Raw genomic sequence first — 24386 nt, 5'->3', positions numbered from 1 at the left:
AAATATTTTAACTGTTAACTCAAGAGATCAGGGAAGGTCAGTGACTTGTAACTGGGGTGGATTATCCTACTATAGTTAATATCTTTTTGTGTGACTGGTAAGAATACAAAATCGCTTCTGATAAAGCTGAACAAAGATAACAAAAATTGGGAATGGTAAATAATGAAGAGGTCAGGTCACTGATTCAGATCTATCTAGGTCTCTTGGCAAACTGGGCACAAGCAAACTACTTTAAGACAGCTAACCGTAAATTTACACATCTGGGAACAAAGACTGTAGCCCAGGCTTACAGGAACTATGAAGAAGATTTGGGGACAAGGATAGACTGACATAAGTGAAAAACCATCGGAATGTGATCTCCCAGTGTGATGCAGAGGCCAAAAGGATGAATGAAAACCTGGGATCACAAACAGGGAAAACTTGAGTAGAAGTTATTTGACGTTGGTGCAACCATTGCTGGACTACTGTGTCCAATTCCAGTGCCCATAATACAAGAATGTGGATAAACTGGAGAAGGTTCAGAGCATAGCCATGAGAACAATAAGAGGATTAGAAAACATGCCTTACAGTCACAGACATAAGGAGCTTTACCAATTTAACTTAACAAAGAGAGGGTTAAGGAATGACTTAATCACAGTTTACAAATACCTATGGGGGAATAAATATTTAATAAAGGGCTCTTCATTCTAGAAGAAAGGTATAACACAAACCAATGACTGGAAGGTGAAGCCAGACAAATTCAGATTGGAAATAATGCATGTGTTTTTAACAGTGAGAGTAATTAACCTTTGGAATAATTTACCGAGGGTTGTGGCAGATGCTCCATTACTGAACATTTTAAAATCAAGACTAGATGATTTTCTAAAAGACATGTCCTAGGAATTATTATGGAGCAGTTCTTTAACCTGTTCTATACAGAAGGACACACTTGATCACAATGGTCCCTTTGGGCCTTTGAAACTATCATCTTCGAGACACATAAAACCAGATCTGAAAATTGAAGACACTCAGAAATGGACAAGCAATCTTATCAGGTTAATCATAAGGGACACAATTAATGTATTCCATAAAAGTAGGTACACAGCATTTCCAAATTCCTGTTAATTTCTTCTCTGTTTAACGTTACCTTTTTATAACATCAATTACAAAACCAAAACAAATAAAATCTCAACTCTTAAGGTGAGTATGATGCCACAAAAATACTGGTTTTACTTTATTACAGGTATCCAAGTAGACCTATGAACTACTTTCAAGCAAAACTTCAAGTAACATTTTTTCTCTTATTGAAAACAATTCAAGCTCTTGAAATGTCATATTTAATTGTATAGAAAAGTCCAAAAGACATCTTTGTGGCATTCAAATCATAGCTATTTTTGAAACTTCCTTTGTGAGAAGGACAGCGTAAGAAAATTTTTCATTATTTTCCTGATGAAAGACAACAGACCCACACATTCTAAAGAACAATTTACAGGCAAAGTGCTTCAAAATCCTACTTCTCACCTTCAACTACTATAATCTATGCAATAATACAATTGGGTATCCTTCCTTCCTTTAATCTTGTCAAAATATTATACATCAGCTACATGTGGAAGAGGTAAGGTGGGGAAATGCAAAGGCCTCTTGAACACAGGTGATGTGGGAAAAGCTGAAGTACTCAATGCTTCTTTTGCCTCTGTCTTCATGTACAAAACAAAAAAGCTGTCATGTAGCACTTTAAAAGTGAAGAATATAATTTATTAGGTGATGTTTTCACATAGTTGATGGATCTCCATTCCAAATGGCTAAATGTAGTGCCTTGCATGATGAATAGTAAGAGAAGTAGCCAGGTAGTCTGGACAAGGTCAGCTCCCAGACTACTGCACCAGGCAATGCAGTATGGGAAGGAGGTGGCCAGTTCTTGGCGAGGAAATAACAGGTTAAGAGCTATTTAGAAAAGCCAGACATACAAAAATCTATGGGCCTGAATTTAATGAATCCAAGGGTACTGAGGGCATTGGCAACTGTCATTGTAGAGCTTTGGGCTGTTATCTTTGAAAAGATCACAGCCATCAGGAGAGGTCCTGGATGACTGCAAAAAGGCAAATGTAGTGCCCATCTTTAAACAAAGGAAAAAAAAAGGACAATCCAGGGAACTACAGACGAGTAATTCTTACCTCAGTCCCCTGAAAAATTATGGACAGAATCCTCAAGGAACCCATTTTGCAGCATTTAGAGAGGAAAGTGATCAGGAGTATTCAACATGGATTCACCAAGAGCAAGTCATGCCTGACCAATGTGATTAGCTTCTATGATAAGGTAACTGGCTCTGTGGACATGGGAAAGTCAATGGATGTAATATCCCTTGAATTTAGCAAAGCTTTTGATACGGTCTCCCATAATATTCTTGCCCATACGTTAAAGAAGTATGGCCTGGATAAATGGACTGTAACGTGGATAGAAAGCTGGCTAGATAGCCAGTTACAATGGGTAGTGTGATCAATGGTTCAAGGTCTGGTTGGCATCTGGTTTCAAGCAGAGTGCCCCAAGGACTGGTTCTAGTGGCTGGTATTGTTCAACATCTTTATTAATTACTTGGACGAGGGAATGGATTGCACCCTCAGCAAATGCTGGGTGACTTGTGGGCTTCCTGAGATGTCTTTGCAATGAGAAGCTGATCATCAAGAGGTGGGAAATGGTGCAAATGTTCTGTCTGAAATGAGTTATTACCAGAAAGCCCCTGAAGATAATGGAGATATCAAATAAGCGCATTCTGTATTGAAAATGGTCAAGGCCCAACTTGAACATGAGGGAAAAAAAAACCCTATGGACAGTGTGAACAGTCATGTAAATGTACTGAGAGCTACAAAGCTGTGCCTGTTTCTAGGGATTGGATAACTGATGCCAGAGTGACCACGTGAAACCTCTGTGAATAAAGTTGAAATTGCAGAGTTCAACAATAGGCCTTCAACCTTTCACCTTCTGGGGGGAACTTGTCAGAAAGCAAAAGCTTCTCCCTTGCTGTTCAAGATATAAGTGCTCTCTTGCTTTTTGCTGGAGAAGAGATTCTACCTCCTAACTGAAAATGCCCTCATTAGATGGTCCATAAAGAGTGATAGGGAGGTTTTGGAAGAGGTATGTATAGCCACAGTTAATACTCAGATGGTCTGTTATGGCATTTCCGTTATAAAAACAGATGCTAAACAATCCTCACAAGTATATGGGGGTTGGGAAGTGGTGGCTTCATCAATGGTTCGCAGCTCTCAAACACCTATCAAGATCTCCTTTCACTGGGCCGGGGGACGGAGGGGGGAAAGGAATGAAATGAAGCCACAGACATATGAAGCACAGAGAAACATTTGTTCTGTACTGGCTAACCATATTTCCCTATGTGAAATACAGGATACCTGCTAAATTGCTTGTTAAGCAGGTTCAATGGCAATCTATGCAATACAATCATTCAAAACAACATTGACTGCACACCCGTTTAAAAGATATACTGCATTATTATAATAAACTGTAAAAAGATAATAAAATTGGTAAACATTAAAAATATATACCTACAACTGAGTGGTTATTGCTCTGTAAAAGTGCCTGCCTTTTCCTAATCTTGCTGTCTTTCAGAGTGTGGGCTAGTAGCAGGCTGGGGGTATGTGGGGGAGGGTGGGTGTATGAGAGTGAGTGAGCTGCTGGAAATTGGGGCTGAGTGAGTGTGCAGGAGGACAGGAGGCTGGAAGTGGGGAGGAGCCCTGGGGCTGGGTTCTGGAACAAAGACAGACATTTAATATTTTTGTAGCAGTATAAAAAGAGAATGAACTCTAATAGGCCAGTTCCTCTCCCCTCCCCATTTAATTTCACTGGAGTCAGTGGATTTACAACAGATAAACCCTTAGCTTTCAAAGTGAAGTATTATATTACTCCATACCTGATAATTTTCAATACCTCAGTGTATGCAATACAGCACAGAATACCCTCTCACACCCACTCACACCATGCCAAACCTCCCAACCTCCACTAGTCTGTATGCAACACATCTACAGTCTAATACCCCATTCTGGAAAGAGGATATTCAAAGCTTGTAAGTCCCCATGAGAGATGCAGCACTGAACAGCTTGGAAATCCTCACCCTTTGCCCTGATGCCACCTCTTGCCATCTTTCACTGAAATCCCTCATCATCGGTTTAACTCTCCCAAACAGTGACTTGACCTCCCATCTAACCATTAGGCTCAGCTGACCCTCTCCACTTCAGAGATGCCCAGGACACATGGTGCCTGTTTGTTTCCTAATTGGTGCCTGTGGGCCAACCCTTCCCATAAGTAGATCTGTTCCACAAAAAGTTCATAACCTAATGAATATTGTTAGTCTTTACAGTGCTATAGGACTTCTTTTTTGTTTTGTGAAGATACAGACTAGCACAGCTACCTCTGAGCCTCTCCCTGCTTCTGCAGTACTGGCCTAGCTAGATCCCTCATTCCCCAGGCAAGGCCAGCTTGAGAGAAGGGCTGCAGCCTAATGGTTCAAATACCTCTCCCCAAACAAATGCTAAAACTGGATGGAAATCACTTACCTAGAAATAAGTAGTCCTCCTGTGGCACCTTATAGACTAACAGACATTTTGGAGTATACGCTTTCATATGCAAAGACCCGCTTTGTCAGATGCATAATGAAGCGGGTCTTTGCCCATGAAAGCTTATGCTCCAAAATATCTGTCAGCCTATAAGGTACCACAGGACTTCTTGTTGTTTTTGAAGATACACTCTAACTCAGCCACCTCTCTCACACTTGTTACCTGGAAATCCAACTCTAACTGAAAAGTCAAATAAACAGGATCTATGGTAAAGTTCTTGCAGTTTTTAATTTACCATGAACAAAACAGGATTTTTTTAAAAATTATTGATCAGTTTCAGATAGATACAAAACTCCAAAAAATTATGTTGTAAAAAGAATTCTTTCCCTTCTAAACAATTAACGCCTATGCAAAGTGCAGCAGTCAATCTCCCTTCCCCCACTTCCTCACCTATTTCCACCTTCACTTGGCAGGTGGAGGGTAGGGTTCTGGCACTGGTCTTTGAGGGAAGGCAGAGGCAGAACAAAGAGAGGGGGATTAGCCCCCCCAAAGCAGGGGGTTGCACCTGCCACATCTGTCTGAGAAATTTAAAAGGGTCTAAGGCTTCCAGGCCTTTTTAAATTGTCTTGGGTCCTGAGCACTCACCCCTTTGCTCTGGTCTGTCAGTGGACCAGACTGAGCCCCCTCCCACACTCCAAACCCCTGGGCCCCATCCTGGAGCTCCCTCCAGATGCACCTGAAACCCTTCATTCCAGGCTCTAACACAGAGCAAGCACTCCTAGGTGGAGCATCCTCATCCCATCTCATACCCCACCCTTCTGGCCTAACCTGGAGTAAACCCTCCCACATATTCTGAACCCATGAGTTTTGTGCTCACCCCAGATCCTAAGGGGCCCCATAAAATCTAATAGCCGTGGCCTCCAGAAGAGTTGGTCCAGTCCTAAGAGCCCTCCTCTATGATTCACTTTCCTTGTTCCTTTCTTCCATCTCTGCTTCCTCCTGAGTCCTGTGCCTCCATCCTTCATAGGATTCCTTCAAACCCATGATCCTTCCTCTAACCCCCCGGCCTGGGCCCAGCTGTGCTTTACTCCAGATACTCACCTGTTTGTACTGCCTGTGGGCTACCAAGCTAAGTGCAACTCCCCAACAGCTGTCCCCTGTTTCTCCAAGTGGCTGACCCCCGTTCCCTGCCATAGGGCCCTGCCATCCCTATCCCAATCCTATTACCAGCCAGCAGTGTGTGTGTGTGGTGAGAACTCAGCTTCCTCTATCTTTCTCAGGCAGTGTGAACAGAGTGCACAGCAGTCATGCAGCCTGGCTCTGCCCCCTCCTCCATCCCCTTACTCCCCACATCACCTCCGGGACTGCTGGTAATAGCATGTTTAAAGAGCCTACATACCACCTGCAGACAGCTCTTTAAACAGACAGCCCTTGCTGCTTCAGGAGCGCTCTTTAGAATTCAAGTACCTGCTTTGCAACATACAGGACAATTAGCTTTATTTAAAAAAAAAAGCTAATTGTATAACTGGAAGAAAAGCACAGATTGCAGATTCAAGAAGGAACAGGATTTCTCAAAAGCCGATCCCATTCTTGAGTCACAACAGAAGGACCCAATTGGAGAACGTGAGGCCTTGCAGAAGCAAAGATATCCTCCAATGTAGTATAAATCTCTCTAGATTGTGAGGAGTTCAATCCATTTCTGCATAACAAGGTTGGAGGAAGGCTACGTGTGTGCAGTGGGTGAGAAAGTGATGGTACCTTCAATGGTAGAAGCTCTGATCATGCTGGACCCAATGGATCCTGTCTTTTCTCCTTTGATGTTATCAGTGAAGTGGATGTTGTTGGCACACAGTCCTATGTGGCAAACTCTTGTATTTATGAGGTGTATAGTCAGCCTTGGGACTCAGGATGCATGAAGTCTTTAGGATTTGAATAAGCAGATTTGCTTGATTTAGACAAACCTGAATCAGACATCTTTAAAGCAGAAGTAAAGGGTGCTATTATGCTTGTCCAAATATTCTGTCACCTGACATGATGCTAGAAAGTGAAAACTGTAGATATGGGATACCCTGAAACAGTCAGACCACATGACAGGAACTGCACTCTATGTCAATTCAGGCACGTTTTAGGGGTTGCCTCTGCCTGTGTCTGATGCCAGTGTCATAGCCTTCTCTGTGAGGTATTTTCTGATCCCAAACCCTGAATGTTATGCTTCTGGCTAGGGAAGAAGCAGCAAATAATGCACCTAGTTGTGACCTGTGGTTCCCAAGACACCAGCAAACAAGCTGGTGGTTGTTGCTGATGAAGACAGAATGGGCGCGAGATAACTTTTGAAGTCCCAAATTCTTTCGACTACTCACAAGGAGTATGGGAATAGAGAAGTTCTCCATGTTAGGAGCTCAACTTCAGAAAACTGTTGGAAACCATACAATTATTAAAAACTTACCATCAGGAACTATATACAAAAGGCACCATGGCTACCTCTGAAAAGAGTACAGACTGAAGGAATCAAAGGAAAGCTCCAGACACTGGAAGTTCTAACCCAGGCCACGAAGCAGCAATAAATAACTACATAAGCAGGTGGCCTGTGCCACACTTTAATGCCTTCAGCCAGAAGCATGAGAAAGGCAAAGATCAGACATTGCCTGCAGGAATTTTTTTTTAACTCCAGATACACATAACACACCACGGTAGAACACCCAGAGGGATGAGCTCTTCAACTAGTCCTAGATCAAATATCACCACCCACTGAGGTCCTGATGACTTTGCAAATAACATTCAGCACCAGTTAATAGATACACCACAGCTGTATTGTGTGAGATTGGTCAAAGCAGGTGTAACAGTTGAAACATTTAACAGGCCCATTCTTGTCACTAAAACATTAGCCTGTGTCCAAACATGCCAAGCAATTCATATGTTAAAATTATGATTTTAAAAACTCAAGTAAGAGCTGCTACATACATAAAATCTGCCTGTTTGATCAATAACTTTTCTTAAACATTAAGAGCTCGGACCATCAAATTTAGTACACAGCTTCCTCTTCTCACAACTGAAAGCAACATAGGGGTTTGGTCGTGCCAGGAAAAAGGGATGTGCCTAAAATGGGATTGCCTCTCATAAAACCAAAACAGAAAAAGTCAACCTGCAACTCAAGTATAGTCCTCAATATTGACATAAGTGACTGAATGTTAAAAGAGATTGAACCGAGATAAGACAGAAATGTAGTATGAACATGGAATAGGACAGATTCTCAAACATTACAGGAAAGAGATAAAATGGAAAAATTTGGAGCAGTGCTCTGTTTTGGCACAGCTAAATCAATGCTTAAGACTGGAAAACTAGAAGAAAATGTTACTGGAAGCCAAACTGACCACAGCTCTTTTTTTTTTGTTAAAACATAGGGAATGATAAGAGTTTACAGGAATGAAAAAGAATACAATTGATAGTAATTTTTTTCAATGGGAATTCCAACAAATTTTAAAAATTTTAACAACCCCTTTTAAAGAAATGTAAAATAAAAAATAATAAAAATAAAGCTATTTTTGAAAAATTCAATCATTTAAATAAAGCATGGGCATTTTAAATCCTTTTATTTTACTGACCCCCAATTTTTCTGAGTTAAGAATTGGCGCAACACCGAGTAAATATGCTAATCAGATTATATAATTTAACTCTGGGTAATTCAATAAAATCACAAAAGCATCCAAACTCTATTGTTACAAGTAACACCAAGTTTGAAAATATTTAATAAGGGAGAAAGTGTGGGGACCATGGGCCTAAAGCAGTAGTAGTTCAAACTCTGTTAAACCCATACTCAGGTGAATGAAGAAAGGCAGACACATCCAAGGCATGTCTACTGTGGAGCCCAAGGAGTTCATTTGCGAGAAGATGTTATTCTACAAAACTACTCCATAATACACAAGTGCACCATGTTTTGCTTTTGTTTTTCGTTTTTGTTTTTTTTTCCAGCTGCTGCAAGTGATTAATTTTTTCTTCAGAATAGGCTGGCCTGCCATACAGCTCAGAAGGCTACGTAGGTCTTTTACTGGACTAGACACAATGAGACAATGGATATATGCAAATTAAATAAAAACTAAATTTAAAAATAAAATACTTCCACACACACCATACTAGTCCTCAATTTTCTCTATTCCGTTGAAGAATTTCATTTTCTCTCAGCCAAATGCATAGAGCACCTTAAAGTTTGTAAGCTTTACAAATCAGAGGTAGGACACAAAGACAAAAAGTCAAGATCCACTAACAATGCAGGAAATAACTCCAAATTACATCAGTTCAGCTGAAAAAATTTTCAGAGAAAGGTGAGTTATATTATACTGCTTTACATATAGTCACAGGTACAACCTTTTACTTGTAATTAAATGGACCCCAAAAGTCAATTAATATATGTCCAGAAAAAGACTTTTTACAGTATGAAGTAAAGTTTCTACTATCACTGGTATATTAGAAGCACTGCTACCCTGAACAAAACAGGAGATGGGGCAACTCTCCCACTTCAACACTGAAATATTGTCATCACTAGCTTCACCTTCTCCCAGTTGTGGAAATATTTAACCGAGGTCCTCCCCAATCTCCCAACCAGCAACAGTGTGTCTTTTGGATGATTAAATGTGATAGTGTACAAGATAAGATTAATCTGCCTCAGTTCTAGGATCGTCCTTTGCATTCTAAATTATGTCCTAAGGGAAGAACACTTAGTCTGAACTCTGTTCAAACTCCAAAGAGATAAATTTAAGTAAGATGTTTTAATAGCTCAGATGTCAGCAATAGAAGTCTTATAGGTGATCTGTTTCTTAAAGAAGCAGACGTCTCTTATGCAATTATTCCACAGTGAACTAAGTATGTTAATTGTCACTATCTTATTCACAGTAGTTAAAACATCTGTGTCTGCTGCATTTCCTTCGAGATTGGTCTGAATTTCCTTTACAGTATTTATATTTGAATCACGTAGTCCAAAATTTAAAACCCAGGAACAGAAAGAAGTTACATAGTTTATCCCTTGCTTCCTTCTCACTTCAGGTACTTACCAGCGTTGGAGAATTTTGATCTGGCCAAAAGGATTCTGGAACAGGCCAGTGGCCTATGGGAACTCCAGTTTTAGGGTTTGGTCTGACATAGATAAGTTTATGACAGCTGTGCCAAGGTTGGGGTCCAAAAGACCTAGCTATGTCCATCTGTCCATCTATACAAAAAACAAAAATTACCTCTAATTCTATGTTTAATTATATATAATTTCAAATTATTTTACCACTTTATATGAAATGTTCAAGGATTGTTATACACCTTAAAAGGGAAAGCCTTAAAAGTAGGTTAGAAACCACAATAGTAGACGATAGTTTCCAACTAATTTTTAGCATTTCCAACAGGAATGCTAACTAATTTAGAGGTGAGGAACACTTAAACGTTTACTGAATGAGAATCTGAAAAAACTAACAATTATATTCTCTGATGTACTTTCAGAACTCGACTGACGTTTTCTTTCCATTTCACAAATAGTACTACATTAATCAAAAGAGTTTTCTGGTGTATGAAGTTTTAACACACAGTAATCTACCATGAATGACACCAGTGCACTTTTTAAAATACAACATTTCTGGGTTAGGAAAAAAAGTTAGAAGAGCTAGGCAAGTTATTCATATTTAGAACAAAAAGGTGTAAAGTTATAGAAATATAAACCACTCTAGAATGTGGCCATATTACTACATTAAAGAGGAACAATGGTGTCTAACACCAGGGGACTTCCTTCAAATTAAACATGTCAAATGTGAACACCAAGTGCAAATCTAATTGGATACAAAAGCATGTATATTTTTTCAAATACCTTCAACTGGAGGAGGATCTGGTCCAGATTTTTCAAAGTTTATTACTACTCCACTTTGCACTTTTTGAACCAATGACTCAAGACACTGATTCAGCATTCTTGGAGAATGCACACAATACGAGCGACCTAGGATGAAATAAAAAGTCTCATGTGCAAGTCTACAACTTTGTATTTCTCCCTTCACCTTCAAAAAATTTTAGGACTAAGCCATTTAGCTATAATGCATTTGATTTAATGTATCGAACCATCCTTTCCCAAAGTAACGTGTATTTTAAAATTGACAGTGTGATATAAGATTATGATATTCTCAAAATTATACTGGCCTTGCAAGCCGGTATTCGTGTTTATAAAGCAATAGCCATTCAGACAACCCAATATATCAACATCTATTGTACATAGCATTTGAGGCACTGCAGCTTTGTACTATTGTATGGTGTAAGGAAATAGCACAGAACCTCAGATACTGTCCTATGTTAGGGCTTCGAAGGGATCATGGTATATAGGGTGTTGGGAGTTTATTAATGAAGCTTTTGCAGCACTTGATTAAGCAAAGTCCCCCATGCAGCAACTTCAAAGTGTTAAACTTCAAAATGCCGGCTCGCATCTAGCTGCAGCTCACCTGCTGGTACTTCAAAGTCCCTTTACTCCGCAGCACTCTGTTAATAAACTCCCAACACCCTACATACCATGCTCCCTTCGAAACAGGGAGCTAGTGTAGACAAGCCTTAACATAGTACAGTATCTGAGATTCTGTGCTATTTCCTTATACGATACAATAGTACATAGCTGCAGTGCCTCAAATACTATTTACCATAGATGTTGATATATTGGGTTGTCTGAATGGCCACTGCTTTATAAACACAAATACCTGCTTGCAAAATTTTTGAGGAGTAAAGGGACTTCGAAGTACCCCAGGCACTTCGAAGTACCAGCAGGTGAGCTGTGGCTAGATGCGAGCTGGCACTACAAAGTTGCCGTGGGGCAGGGGGATTTGCTTAATGAAGTGCTGCATATGCAGTGCAGCACTTCATTAATGAACTCCCAACACCCTACTTACCATCCTCCCTTCGAAGTAAGGAGCTAGTGTAGACAAGCCCTTAGTGTATTATTGCTAACAAGTAACTTAGTGGTGACTATTCAAAAACCAGTCACGTAGTAATCAGAAAAATCAAGTACCAGCAAACTACACAATTACTTAAATTAACAAGTTTTAGGTGTACAAAATAGAAATAATTCAAAGATTGTGTTTGTCTGTATAAGAAAATGATCCAAATGACACAAAATGCCCTGCTGTGCACTTTGTATTTAACATCACAAAAACAAACAAAAAATACTTCCGTTACTTATTGATGGGGAAAAGACAGCGACCTGTTTTTGTAACTGGCGTTCTTCGGTATGAGTTGTTCATGTCCATTCCAATCAGGTGTGCACATGTTCCATGCACAAACATCTGAAGTTTCTCCCCTGCCAGCTCCCGTTGAGGTCAGTGTGGAGACCACTGAAGAGCTACCAATATGGTAGCCTTTGCATACCACTGCTGACCCTGACCCTCCCTCGATTCCTTCTTGCCAGCAACTCCAACAGAAAGGAAGGAAGAGGGATATTGGAACTGATGTGAACACCACATATCAAAGAATACCTGTTACAAAAACAAGTAACTGTCCTTTACTCTTTGAGTGCTTGTTCATGTTGATTCCAATCAGGTGATTCCCAAGTTGCTATACCTTGTAGCGGGGGTTGGAGTTCAGAACTGCTGATTGGAGGACTGCCTTACCCACTGCTACATCAACCCTAGTCTGTTGCTCAGTCTATGGCATAATGGACGGTAAACATCTGAACTGAACACCAGGCACCTGCCTATAAATTTCTTGGGTGGGGACCTGAGCCAAGAACACTGTGGAGGAAGCTAGCACTGAGAGTGGGCAGTGACTGCCAATGGTGGGACTGAAGCCACAGTATATCATATGCTCGAATGCAGCCTGAAATCCAAATGGAAATGCACAAGGATGAAACATTAGACCTTTCATGCAGTCTGATAATGCTACACACAGCTGTGTAGACTTTCTAAAAGGTTGGGTGTGTGCTAATAAAATGCTGAAGCTGTACAGACATATAATGTGTGGAGTGTCTGTTTTCTGGAGGCGGTGTGGGCTTTTGGATAAAACACCAAAAGAGCAATGTCCTACCCCAGGAGGAACTGTGATTCAACTTTGGGCAGGAAGGTTCGATGTTGCTGTAGCTGAACCTTAACCTTATGGAAAACGGTGTAAGGACATTTGGACATAAGGGCCCTCAATTATGACACCCTTCTAGGTGATATAATCACCACCAAAAATGGGCACCTCAATAAGAGCTATGAAAGGGAGGAGCAAGTAGCTAGTGGCTCAAAGGGGGGGCCCAATTAACTTAGCAAAAACCAAACTAAGATCCTATGGAGTCACCAAAGGGCGAGAGAAAGGAAAAAGCTCATCCAGTCTCTTCCTAAAATGCAAAACCACGGAGTTCACAAAAAGGGATGACCCTTTGTGCCCTGGGTGAAAAGCAGCAAATGGTTGCTAGATGTACTTTGCCTGAAGAAGGTGCTAAGCCTTGGGAGCATAATTGCAGAAGGTGGTCCAGAACCATCAGAATGGGTGCTTGTTGTGGGGAGCACTGATATTGGGCACACTGTTAGGAGAATCTTCTCCACTTGTCCAGGTAGGATGCCCTGGTGGAGGGTTTTCTGCTACTGAGGAGAATCTCTTTCACCCTATCCAAGTATTGCAGGTCTAAAGGGTTTAACCACACAGCCTCCAAACCATTCGGCAGTGGGATTGAAGGTCTGGATGATGGAGGTATCTGTCATCCTGCGATATTAGACCTGAATGCAGATGGAATGCCGCAGGTGTGTCTACTGAGAGTTCTATTAGGGTCAGAAACCAATGCTGGTATGACAAGGTGGACACTGTTAGGTTTACGTCTGCCCTGTCCCTGTGGATTTTTAGAAGGACCTTGTGTACTAGAGGTAGAAGTGGAAACAAATACATCAATTGCCCCCACTGCAATGTATCATGAACACACCTGTCGTTGACCCTGGGCTGCAGTTCTAGAAGGAGCAAAAAGTTCTGCATTTCCCATTTGCTATGGCAGTGAACATGTTTATTTGGGGAAACCCACACTTTAGGAAGATTGAGTGGATGACATCCTGTTTGATGGACCATTTGTGGGCAAGGAATAACCACTGAGGGCGTGTTTTGAAGGCCTGGAAGATAACAGGCTTCTTGGTGAATGAAGTGGGCTATACGTAAGTCCCACAGATGCAGGGCTTCTGGGCCTAGTGGACCCCACCTCGTGTCTCTCTGCTTATTTATGTATAACATGGCATTAGTGTTGTCTGTCATCAGCACTATACATTGACCTTGCAAGCTGGGTTCAAAGGACCTGGCATGCGAGCCATATTGCCCTGAGCTCTCTGACACTGATGTGGAGGCTTTGCTCTGACTCCACAACCCTTGGGTCTTGAGGTCATTAAGATGTGTCCCCACCGTCCTAGATCTGACACATTTGTTGTTAGCTCTGGTCCCCCATTGGAGCTGCTGCTGTGGGTTCCAGAAGAGGTATAGATATAACAGCTTAAGGATGCTGAGCACTGCATTCCCCTGGGGGATTGTGAGTGATGCCGTGTCAAGGTCATCGACCTGGTGAGGTGAGAACTGGGACCCTGGGACTGATGATAGGCCCATGATGTCCACAAGAGCCACTGTGCAGGTGGCCACTAGGTTTGCCAAGTTGATGGTTTGTGTAACCTTCTCCTGCTGGTTCCTATGCTGGAAAGAGTAGACTGACCCAGTATCTGATTCCAAAGCCAATGGGAATGACTCTGGAGGTGCCGAGTACCTGAAGTCTGTGGTGAGAAGTGAGACGAAGATCAGTGCCTACTTAGTCTCCATATGGACCAGTGCTGACAACTGTGGTACTGATTCTCGGGGCCTGCTTTCCCTAGGGGAGGCACAGGTGCCAATATCATGGTGTGGAGTGTGGTGGTGCCAAGTACCTGATGTTGACTGTGCCTGTGCTGAGGCACCAGGGAGACTGGCCCTGGGTATTGGGTCACTGAAGCCTTGGATCTATGAGACAGGTCCTGTCAGTGGACCAATTCCAGTGATGCTCGAATCTCACCAGGTTCCAACAGTGGTGAGGGAGGCAAACAGCCTCTGAGCCAAGAGCTGAGGTGCCAAGAGACTCTTGGGGTACAGTCCTTTCTTGGTGCCATGTCCCATACTGAAGCTGGGATGCTGCAGACTGAGCTGGTAGCTGGTGCTGAGGGCTTAAGTGAGGCTTCTATTAACAACTGCTTAAATCCAAATTCATAGTCGTTTCAGGTGAAAGGTTTAAAATCTCTTCCAGTTTTACACTCCTCCAACTGCTGAGCTCCACCAAAGCAGCACAGACAAGCTCTGCAGGAATCACTGCTGGGTACAGACCTCATGCGGAGTGAGCAAGACTTGAAGCCTAGGATTTTTGGCATACCCTGGTGCTGCGATGTGCTGCCCACTCCTAACTGCTGTCATCAGGTACTTAAGAAAACAATGAGAGAGATCAACTGTGACATAAAGATTAGGGCTTACTGCTTGCAGAAGCAAGAGTAGAAAGTTGTTCCAACACTGCCAAGGACTGCAAGAAGGAACTGAGGGAAGGGCAGAATCGACAGTGATATATAAGGGCTACCGTATCTGCAACCCTCTGGAGGGCTTCATGGCCAACCCCAAAGGGATGTGTTCAGGGAAAAACCTCCAATGCTTGTGCATGTAATGTGTACACACCTGATAGGAATCGACGTGAACAAGCACTTGAAGAAGAACCTGAAACATTGCCCTAATACCATTAAGTACTGAGCTGAATCCTTTTAAAAGGTGTAGTGCATTTAGCCTTAACAAAATCATACTTGACAGCACCGGGAAAAAAAAAAAAACCTTCTACAATCATACAGGCCACACCGATGCAACATTGCCTCGTGCACTATTTTTAAGCGTGTTTTCCCAGTGGGGTGTCCATAAATTCCCTTCCTAACACTGTACAGCCTAAGGCATTTGTAAAAAGAGCTCTTCCTTAAATATTTTCATCTTATTACTCTTAGTTGTATCTCTTTGTATGACTGTATTTGCTCTTCTGTTTGGAGATTATGCCTATGAATTACTTTTAGACTTCACCCCCCTTAGACAAACTGTTCATATTTAGCTTTTCTTCTCACTCCTCAAGAAGCTAGAAGGACTGACTCATGGTTTTTGTTTATCTATTTATGGCGCTAAATATAAACAAGTTACAAAGAAAGAATCTGTTAATTAGTTGAATGAAGGAGCAAGACCGTCTATTAAATGATTTCCTTAATGAAATACTTCATGTATCTTGATAACTAAAACATACTTTGTCTTAACTTTATATCCTTTTACATTTTCAGATTTTTTTCTGTTAACCTATGGTTTCTATTGCATTCTTGGACTGTAAGCTCCCTCTTGTGGCAGATTTCTACACCTTTTAAATTCCCACGAATGTTAACCAAGAAGTGTGTCTAATCGAGTGGCTGAAGCATCTATTCTACCTTCTGAAAAGCGTGGGAATGTCATCTGTTTGAAGTTTTCACTTTTAAAAATCTTTACTTTCCCACCCCCTCATCTGCCACCTCAATTACTGCCACATGAATTATATTTTTGATATTTCATGAGTCTATGACACTCTACAGACAAGACAACTTCTGGATTATACCAGAGAAATTCACAATCTAAATTAGAGATAACCATGAGTAATTACAAAAGAATATGAGGGGTGGTGGAGGAAAAGGGAAGTGCAGAGATTGCTCCAAAAACATTCTTCATTTAACAAATATTTAGAACTCTCTAAAGAAAACACATTCCATGACATTCAATGCTGGAATGTTCTATGGCAGCCAACTTAACACCACATTGTGGCTGAGAGCATAAAATATAAAACATTTTCCCCTCTGGTCAAAAGAAGAAGTTACTCACTTTCGTGCAGTAATGATAGTTCTCCGAGATGTGTCCTTGCAGATGCTCCATATATGTGTCAGCGCGTCCCTGCACTGCAGATTGGAACATTTTACAGAGCAGTGCCCCCGCCTGCTGCTCTGTATGCTGTACGCGTGGAGGAGCAGCCAGTGACGTCACCGGGCTAAGGAGAGAGCATGTGGCACAGCCCTCCTCTGTTCTTTTCCTACCTGAAGTTCTTGGAGATTCCAGGTAGAGGGGAGGATGGGAGGATTGCGGAGCACCCGCAGGGACACATCTCGGAGAGCTATTGTTACTGCACGAAAGTGGGTAACTACTACTTCTCCTTCGAGTGTTCTCTGCAGGTGCTCCATGTAGGCGACTCCCTAGCAGCACCCCTATGCTGGAGATGGGTAATGGAGTCTAACTAGAATGATGTAAAACAGCATCTGCCAGGGCAGTGGTAGGTATCAGCCCTTTGTACAGTGCGTAATGCTTTGCAAGCGCATGATGTGAGGACCAAGTGGCTGCTCTACAGATCTCCTCTACATGGACATTGCTAAGGAAGGCAGTTGTTACGTTCACCACCCAGTTGAATGGGCCCTAATGGTTTGTGGCGGCTGCCTGACTAACTTGGTATGCAGGGCCAATGGAATCTACAATCCACTTGGATAGGCACTGTGCCAAAACAGGTGTTCCTGCACAGGGCCCCAACCACGCTACGAAGAGTTTGTCTGACTTCCTATTTGGCTTGGTTCTATCAAGGTAAAAAGCAGGAGCATGTCTAACAAAGAGCTTGTGCAATGCAGCCTCTCTTAGAGATGAGCGAAGCTTAGGGAAGTGACTGGTAAGTTTATAGGTTGATTCACATGAAACTCATATGACCTCGGGGAGAAATCCCAGGTGAGGCTTAAGTACCTTCTTGTCTCTGCTGAAAACAGTGAAAGGTGGGTCAGCCATGAGTGCTGCAATCTCATCAACCCTTCTGGCTGACATAATGGCTACTAGAAAAGCCACCTTCATGGACACATGGAAGAGATGTTATGACAAGGGGTTCAAATAGAGATCTTAATGAATCTAGGAACAAGTTCAGGTCTCATGGTGGTACCAGAAGGTGCAAACTCGGACGTAATTTTTGTAACTGTCAAGAAATGTTTCACCATCAGGGGACCAAAAACAGAGGAACAGTTCCCTGAGTCATGGAAAGCTGTAATTGCAGCTAGGTGCACTATAAAAAATGCTAACTGACAGGCCTGCATCGCTGAGATCCTTAAGGTAGGTAATCAAGCACGGTAGGTATGGAAACAGAATCAGGATGCAGATTATGGCTCATGTACCATCCTTGGAAGCGTGCCCATTTCATACTATAGCTATTTCTAGTGGAAGGGCAATGGATATTTATAAGGATATTTCTGACCCCGTTTGAACAAGTAAGTTCTTCATCATGGAACAATGGGATGAGCCATGCCGTGCATTTCAGCATTTTGATATTGGGATGAAATATGGTGCCGTGGTGCTGAGCAAGAAAGTTCGGCACCATCAGGAGATGGATCAGTCGGTCATTTGACGGGTAGTACAAGTAAGGGAACCAGGGTTACCTGGGATGATCTGGTGCCATCAGTATTACAGTTGATCAGTCTGCCCTGATTTTGTTGACCACTCTGGCAATAAATAGAATTGGGGGAAAGACGCAGAGGAGGGGAGCTGTCCAGCAAATTGCAAATGCATCCGACTGTGATCTCCTGCCTATTCCTGCCCCTGGAACAAAAGCTGTGGCACTTGCGATTGTGTGGAGTTGCAAAGAGGTCTACTGTTGGTGAGCCCCATTTGCTGAATATAGAGAGCACTATGTTGGTATCGATTTCCCATTCATGCTGGTCTGAGAAATACCTGCTCAGCCTGTCTGCCCTGGTATTCTGTTCCTCGGGTATGTATGTTGCTATTGGAGTTAGCTGGTTCTTTATGCACTAATTCCATAATCTCAGCGCCTTGGCACAGACAGTGTGACCAGGCACCCCCCCAGCGGTTGATATAAAACATAGTGGGCTTTGTCCATGAAGACACAAATAGTTTTGCCCGGTATCAATGGGAGGAAACGGGTGCAGGCTCTTTTAACGGCTGTGAGCGCCAGGATATTGATATGAAGGAGTCTCTCATGATGACCCCATGTGACCTGGATTGATGACGTGTTGCAGTCGGACCCCCACCCCTTCAGACACATGTCTGGAGTTATAGTTACAGCAGGGTCTGGAGGATGGAAAGGTATGCCCACAAAGAGGTTTATTGGGGATGTCCACCAGTCAAGTGACTGTAGCACTAGCAGAGGAAGACTTGAGGTTTGGACAATCCGTGGTGGGTCAGTATGTACTTGCAGGTGATCGAGTGTTGAAGGCAAGCACATATGCAGCCCTGCAAATGGAACTATGGAAGTGGTAGCAGCCATATGCCCCAGCAGCTGGAGGCAAGTTCGAGCCATAGTAAAGGGGGGCCTGTTTGACCATGTGGACAAGGTCACAGATTACCTGGGATCTGTTAAGCAAATAAGTAGGCTCTGACTGAAACTGAAGCCAGGAGAGCTCCTATGAACTCTAGGCTCTGTATCAGTCTCAAAGTGGACTTTTGTAAGTTTACAAGGAGGCCAAACCAGGAGAAACATTCCCTGGTCATATTTATCATATGGGCAGTTTGGTGTTAAGTAGAACCCTTGATTAGATAGTTGTCTAAATAAGGAAAAATAACAACGTTCTGCCTTCTGAGGTATGCTGTGACCACAGCGAATGTTTTGGAGAAAACTCACGGGGCTATAGAAAGTCCAAAAGGGAGGACTCTGTATTGAAAGTGGTCCTGACTCACTGTAAAACAGAGGAACCTCCTGTGGGACAGGTGAATGGTCACGTGAAAATAAGTGTCCTGAAGGTCAATAGGTGAGAACCAGTCCCCTTCATCTAGTGCTGGAACGATAGCCTGCAAAGTTACCTTTGTATTGAGAATGAATCTGTTCAGCTCCCTGAGGTCTAAGATAGGTCTCCATCCCCCCGATTTCTTGGCTGTCAGGAAACAGTTGGAATAAAAACAGTGTTCGGCGGGGATGGGCTCTATTGCCCCTACTGTAAGAAGCTTCTGCACTTCTGTCCATAGAAGGGGCTCATGAGATGGGCCCCTGAAAAAGGACAGGGCTGGGGAGGGGGGATGTTTGTAAAAGGAATTGTGTAGCCTTCTCTGATATCAAGGACCCATTTGTCAGATGTAAGTTGGGTCCACTGATGGTAGAAGTGCCTCAGGCAATGATGAAAAGTGGGCCCCATATGCACTACATTTTTGGGGTGGTTGCTCAGACCCTCGACCAAGCTGTCATATTTGATGCTTTTGGGAAGTAGGATGGGCTGTAGATGACTGGCCCTAATGTGTCCTCCTCCTGTTTGATCTGTTTTTAGACTTATTATCGTATTGCCTATGCTGTTGTCTGTAATAAGGTGGGTTTGTGCCTTAGCCCCTTGAAAGGGTGTGTAACTTTTGCCGCTTGCTAGAAGGAGTATACATTTCCAGTGACTGCAGAGTTGCCCTGGAGTCTTTCATAGACTAACATCTCATCAGCTACTTTCTATCAAGGGGAGGTCTTCTACCTTTGACTGGATTTCATGTGGAATACTTGAGGAGAGGAGCCATGCTGCCCTGCACATAACTATCGCGGGGCGGTGGTTCCAGCATGTGTCAGCCACATCCATGGCTGCCTGAAGGGCAGTTTTAGCAACTGAGAAGCCTTCCTTAATTATAGGCTATATTATGAAGGATAGGGTGTTTAATGTCTGACAAGTTCTGTAGCAGGTCTTGTAATTTGCTGTAATTTGTATGGTCATAGCTGGCTAGAAGAGTGGCATAGTTCTGCACCATAGGGTGGCTGAAGAGTATACCTTACGCCTGAAGCAATCTAAGCACTTGTGTTCCATGTCAGAGGGTATAGATTTAAATTGAGGATTTCTAGATTTATGGTTTACCAAATCCATCACCAAGGAGTTGGGTTGTGGAAGAGAAGAGAAAAATCCATGCCCTTAAATGGGGCGAAATACATTATCCACCCTGCAATTGGTTGGCAGAATAGAAGCCAGGGTTTTCTAAAGAACCTCGGAAGGTTCATGGATTGCTTCATTAATAGGTAGGGCTATTTTGGAGTGTGCAGATGGCTGCAGGATCGTAAGCAGCCTATATTGTTTATCTTGCACCTCCTGAAGGCTGATGTCCTGGGATTGGGCGACCCTTTTAAAGAGGTCTTGAAAATGTTTTAGGTCATCAGTTGGAGGAGAAATGGAAAGCTGAAAAAACGCCTCATCCTGTTTAGACCTGTCACCCTTGGAAGACACCTCAGAGTCTGGTAAATCTTCCATGCTCTGTAAAGCATTCCAATCCATAGTGTAGGGATGTGCTGACACCTATGTGGTGTACCCGCAGGGAACAGTCAAAGGAGAACTACTGAAGAAAGCAAATGCACATCTTTTCAAGTCTGCTCAGATGAATTTATTTGTAATGTTACTACTTACGTCTCCTAAAGAGAGCCGTAGCCCCACTATGCCCAAGGTTAAGAGATAACACTAAGGAGTCAGAAATTTTCATATATACTCTTATACAAGCGAACTATATCCTTGGTCACTTTTCCAAAGATTTACTTTGTGAAATGAAGCTAAGGCACTCACCTCCTGTAACTTCACACATAGGTGTAATTGCTGAGTCATCAACTGGCACACCTGCTATCTGCTCACATTCTGGAGTTATGATGCCAGGCAAACGCAGAACTAAAGCAAATAGTCTCTGATCCCAGCGAAAAGGTTCCTTGGTCAATTCACTTCCAGGTAAAGGAGAATTGAGAGGTAAATGGAGCTGAAAAGAAAAATATATGAAAATTTTCTTCACAGAGGAGTGAATTCAAGATTCAAGTATCTACATGACTGCAGTTTACTGTACACCTCAACCACAGGGCCGTATAACCTAGAGAAACTGACAATATAACAAAGATCAGATATTTGATATGTAATAATTGGGAATCCATACGTCAGGCAGCAATGAACAAACTCATTTCACAGCAACCTGAAGTGCAAACTTGAGACAAATAGGGAATACCTCCTGAAGATGTACATTTGCTTTTAAGTTTTTTAAAGTTGTTTTATTGAGTTCCTGCAAGCAGAACTGCATTACACTCTTATTTGCCTAAAGTGTTTTAAAATAAAGTTTGTTTATGGTGAGCAGTGAAAGGATCCAGGCTCATTTCAGAAAGTGTTCCTCTGCACTCATCTTAAAGATAAAATGCACCAGGGAATGAATATCAATGCAGTGGAAGATGAGAATACTAGGTGGTAAAATGATCCTGGAAAAGAAACATTTCAGTGCCACTGTTACCAAAATCTAGTTCTAATGAGAAAATTAAATCTTTGTTCCAAGCCTTCCAGTTTCCACAGCAGCTTAACTGAAGAGCTGTTCCTGCTCATTTTATCCTTTGACAACTTTTGGAGTTCATTTGGTGATTACACCATAAGAACTAAAAAGCAAAGACTTTAAGAGTTGCAATTTTTGTGACAATAGTCACCTTTAACGTAGCACACAGTGAGCAATTTAAAGTGATTGAAGCACTTCACCTTCAATATGCTCCAGACTAATTTAAACTTTTAGGTCCACCACAACACGGTGCCAGCAAAGAAATAAAAATATGAATATTAAAGTTAATATGACTTCTCATTTTCACTCAAGGGTATCATAATATCTAACAAGCATCCATGCAGCGAAAAATGCCTTCCGACTCCAAGCTGTTGCCTCATAACATCTGAAGAGTTAAACTATAAAGAAGCTTTAAGCTACTAACAAGGCCACCCAAGAATACTCACGGCAATGTTTCATCCCCATTTATCTTCCCAGTCTGAACAAAGAAATTACACACTTTGGGCATTAATATTGGTTCCCCATTGGTGCTCAACTGTAGGCGTGCTTACGTCCCTGTGCCTAAACTGCTCAGAGAACTCTGGTAGTAGTGTTTGTTCGGTCCACACTTGGGCTGTCTCTTCTCATGCTGGGCCACAAGACAATCCAGTGCAGGCAAGCTAACCCTCCTCAGGTCCTTTTCTATTGCAGAGTCCACATGAGAACTCCAAATCAGAGGGGAGGAAGATGGGTTGTGGAGCACCCACACAAACACTGGTCTCAAAGAGTCACCATTAGTACACAAGGTAACTTCTTCCATTAGTGTCCTTATGGCTGTGTTCCACTGTGACTCCAAAGGAGCATCCTTTCTGAAGGGCCAGGATTTCAGAGTTGAATCTATTACAGATGATCACACAGTGGATCAGAAAATGGCACTGGAGAAGTCCTCAGTGATGGCACAGTATCCTTCAAAAGTGAGGACCGATGCTCATGTTGCCACTCTTTGGATCTCTGAGATGATATCCTTGAAGAAAGCAACAGATGAGGGGAATGACCTTGTGGAGTGTGCACAAATGACATCTGGAGGGTCATATTACAAACTTGGTGTCTGACAGTTCGAGAAAAGTCTTTGTGCTGATATTGCCGAGCCCTTGTAACATTCTGCTGTGGACAGAAAATGCTTAAGGAGTTTCTGAAGACCTTAGTCCAGTCAAGGTACAAGTACCAGGCTCTCCTCACATTCAGGGCAGACACTGTAGCCTTCCTCTTTTGTGATGAGGACTGGGCTAAAAGAGAAGAAGGTGAATCAACTGATTCATGTGAAAGTATGAGGTTACCTTAGGGATGAATTCCGGATGCAGTCAGAGTAATCTACTCAGAAAAAAAAATACCATATAGGGAAGATACATTATCTGCTCTCTCTCCAATGTTCATGGCTGAGGTAAATCGCTACCAGGAAAGTCATGTTCATTGTTAAGCACGTTAGCAAACAGGTGTTCATGGGTTTGAAGGAGAACCTTATCTGTCCCTTCATTACAAGGTTCAGGTCCTATATAACAGTAGGAAGTTGAAGTCAGTGAAATAAATTTACTACCACTTTGAAGAACCTTTTTGTAGTTGGGTGTGATAGCACTGAGTGTTCCTGTACAGGTTGGTGAAAGGCTATAATGATGTTAGGTGGATCCTGATAGAAATAGTCTGAACTGTATTACAATTGAAGAACAGCCTAGGATGTGAGAAGGATTTGTGGATGCTAGGGAGGTTTGTTGCGACATGCACCAAATATAAAACCTGTACCACTTCTGCAGGTAAGTGTGTCATATTGAGGACTTTCTACCATGTAACAGAACATCTTGTGCCTCTTGAGCAGAAGCCTTCTAGGTGTTGAAACCAAACAGAAGACATGGCTTACGATGGAGAATCACCACATTGGCATATAGGGTGTGTCCTCTGCTCTGTGAAAGGAGACATGAAATATTCAGGAGAAAGACTGGTAGACACATCATGTCTGTCTCAGAAAAACGCTCTAACTGCAAGAGCTCCATCCCTTTTTATTTTCAGCAAGAGCTTTGACTGTACAGGGAAACTGAAGGAATGTTTAGTAAAGATCCCTGTGCTGGAGAAGGGGGAGGAGAGCACAACCTGAGGAGTGTTGTCCCATCTGCAGTCTGGAGTAGAAGCATGGATGCTTCTTGTTCAGATGAATGGTGAACAGACCTGTAAGCAGTTTCCCCATTATCTGAAGACGTAATGAAACACCTATAATGGTGACTCTCCCATTCATGGTCATGTTGGAATCTGAGAGTGCTCACTACTAAGTTTTGTGTACCTGAAAAATATGCTGCAGAGTAACATTGAGAGAGATTTCCAATTCTATAACCTCATTGCTTCCATGCAAAGGAAGGGTGATCTGGCTCCCCTCTGCCAACTGATGTAGCACATACAGGCAACATTGTCTATTAGGATTTCTGAGAGAAATCAGCAAGAGAAAATGAGTACAGGCATTCTTGACCACTCGGCTTGAGGACGCTGATGTGTAGGGATAGCTCCCCAGACAACTATTTGCCTTGTCATTAAGCAATTTAAGTGTGCATGCTCCAAGCTGCAAGTGAGGGCAAG

At 42.4% G+C, this 24386-nt stretch overlaps 1 protein-coding gene across 1 annotated transcript in view; it reads right to left on the bottom strand.

Moving 5' to 3' along the window:
- The window catches only part of INTS6 (integrator complex subunit 6), a 107126-nt gene that overhangs the window by 34912 nt on the left and 47828 nt on the right, over positions 1-24386 (bottom strand). The window contains exons 5-7 of the mRNA XM_074987449.1: positions 21053-21236; positions 10384-10509; positions 9590-9744 (exon numbers count right to left, since the gene is read on the bottom strand). Coding sequence (XP_074843550.1) covers positions 9590-9744; positions 10384-10509; positions 21053-21236 — 465 coding nt within the window. The remainder of the gene's footprint in view (positions 1-9589; positions 9745-10383; positions 10510-21052; positions 21237-24386) is intronic.

This window comes from Carettochelys insculpta, chromosome 1, assembly GCF_033958435.1.
Source record: "Carettochelys insculpta isolate YL-2023 chromosome 1, ASM3395843v1, whole genome shotgun sequence".
Taxonomy (NCBI): domain Eukaryota; kingdom Metazoa; phylum Chordata; order Testudines; family Carettochelyidae; genus Carettochelys; species Carettochelys insculpta.
The sequence above is the reverse complement of the archived record's forward strand: the minus strand, read 5'-3'. Positions and strand labels throughout refer to the sequence as shown.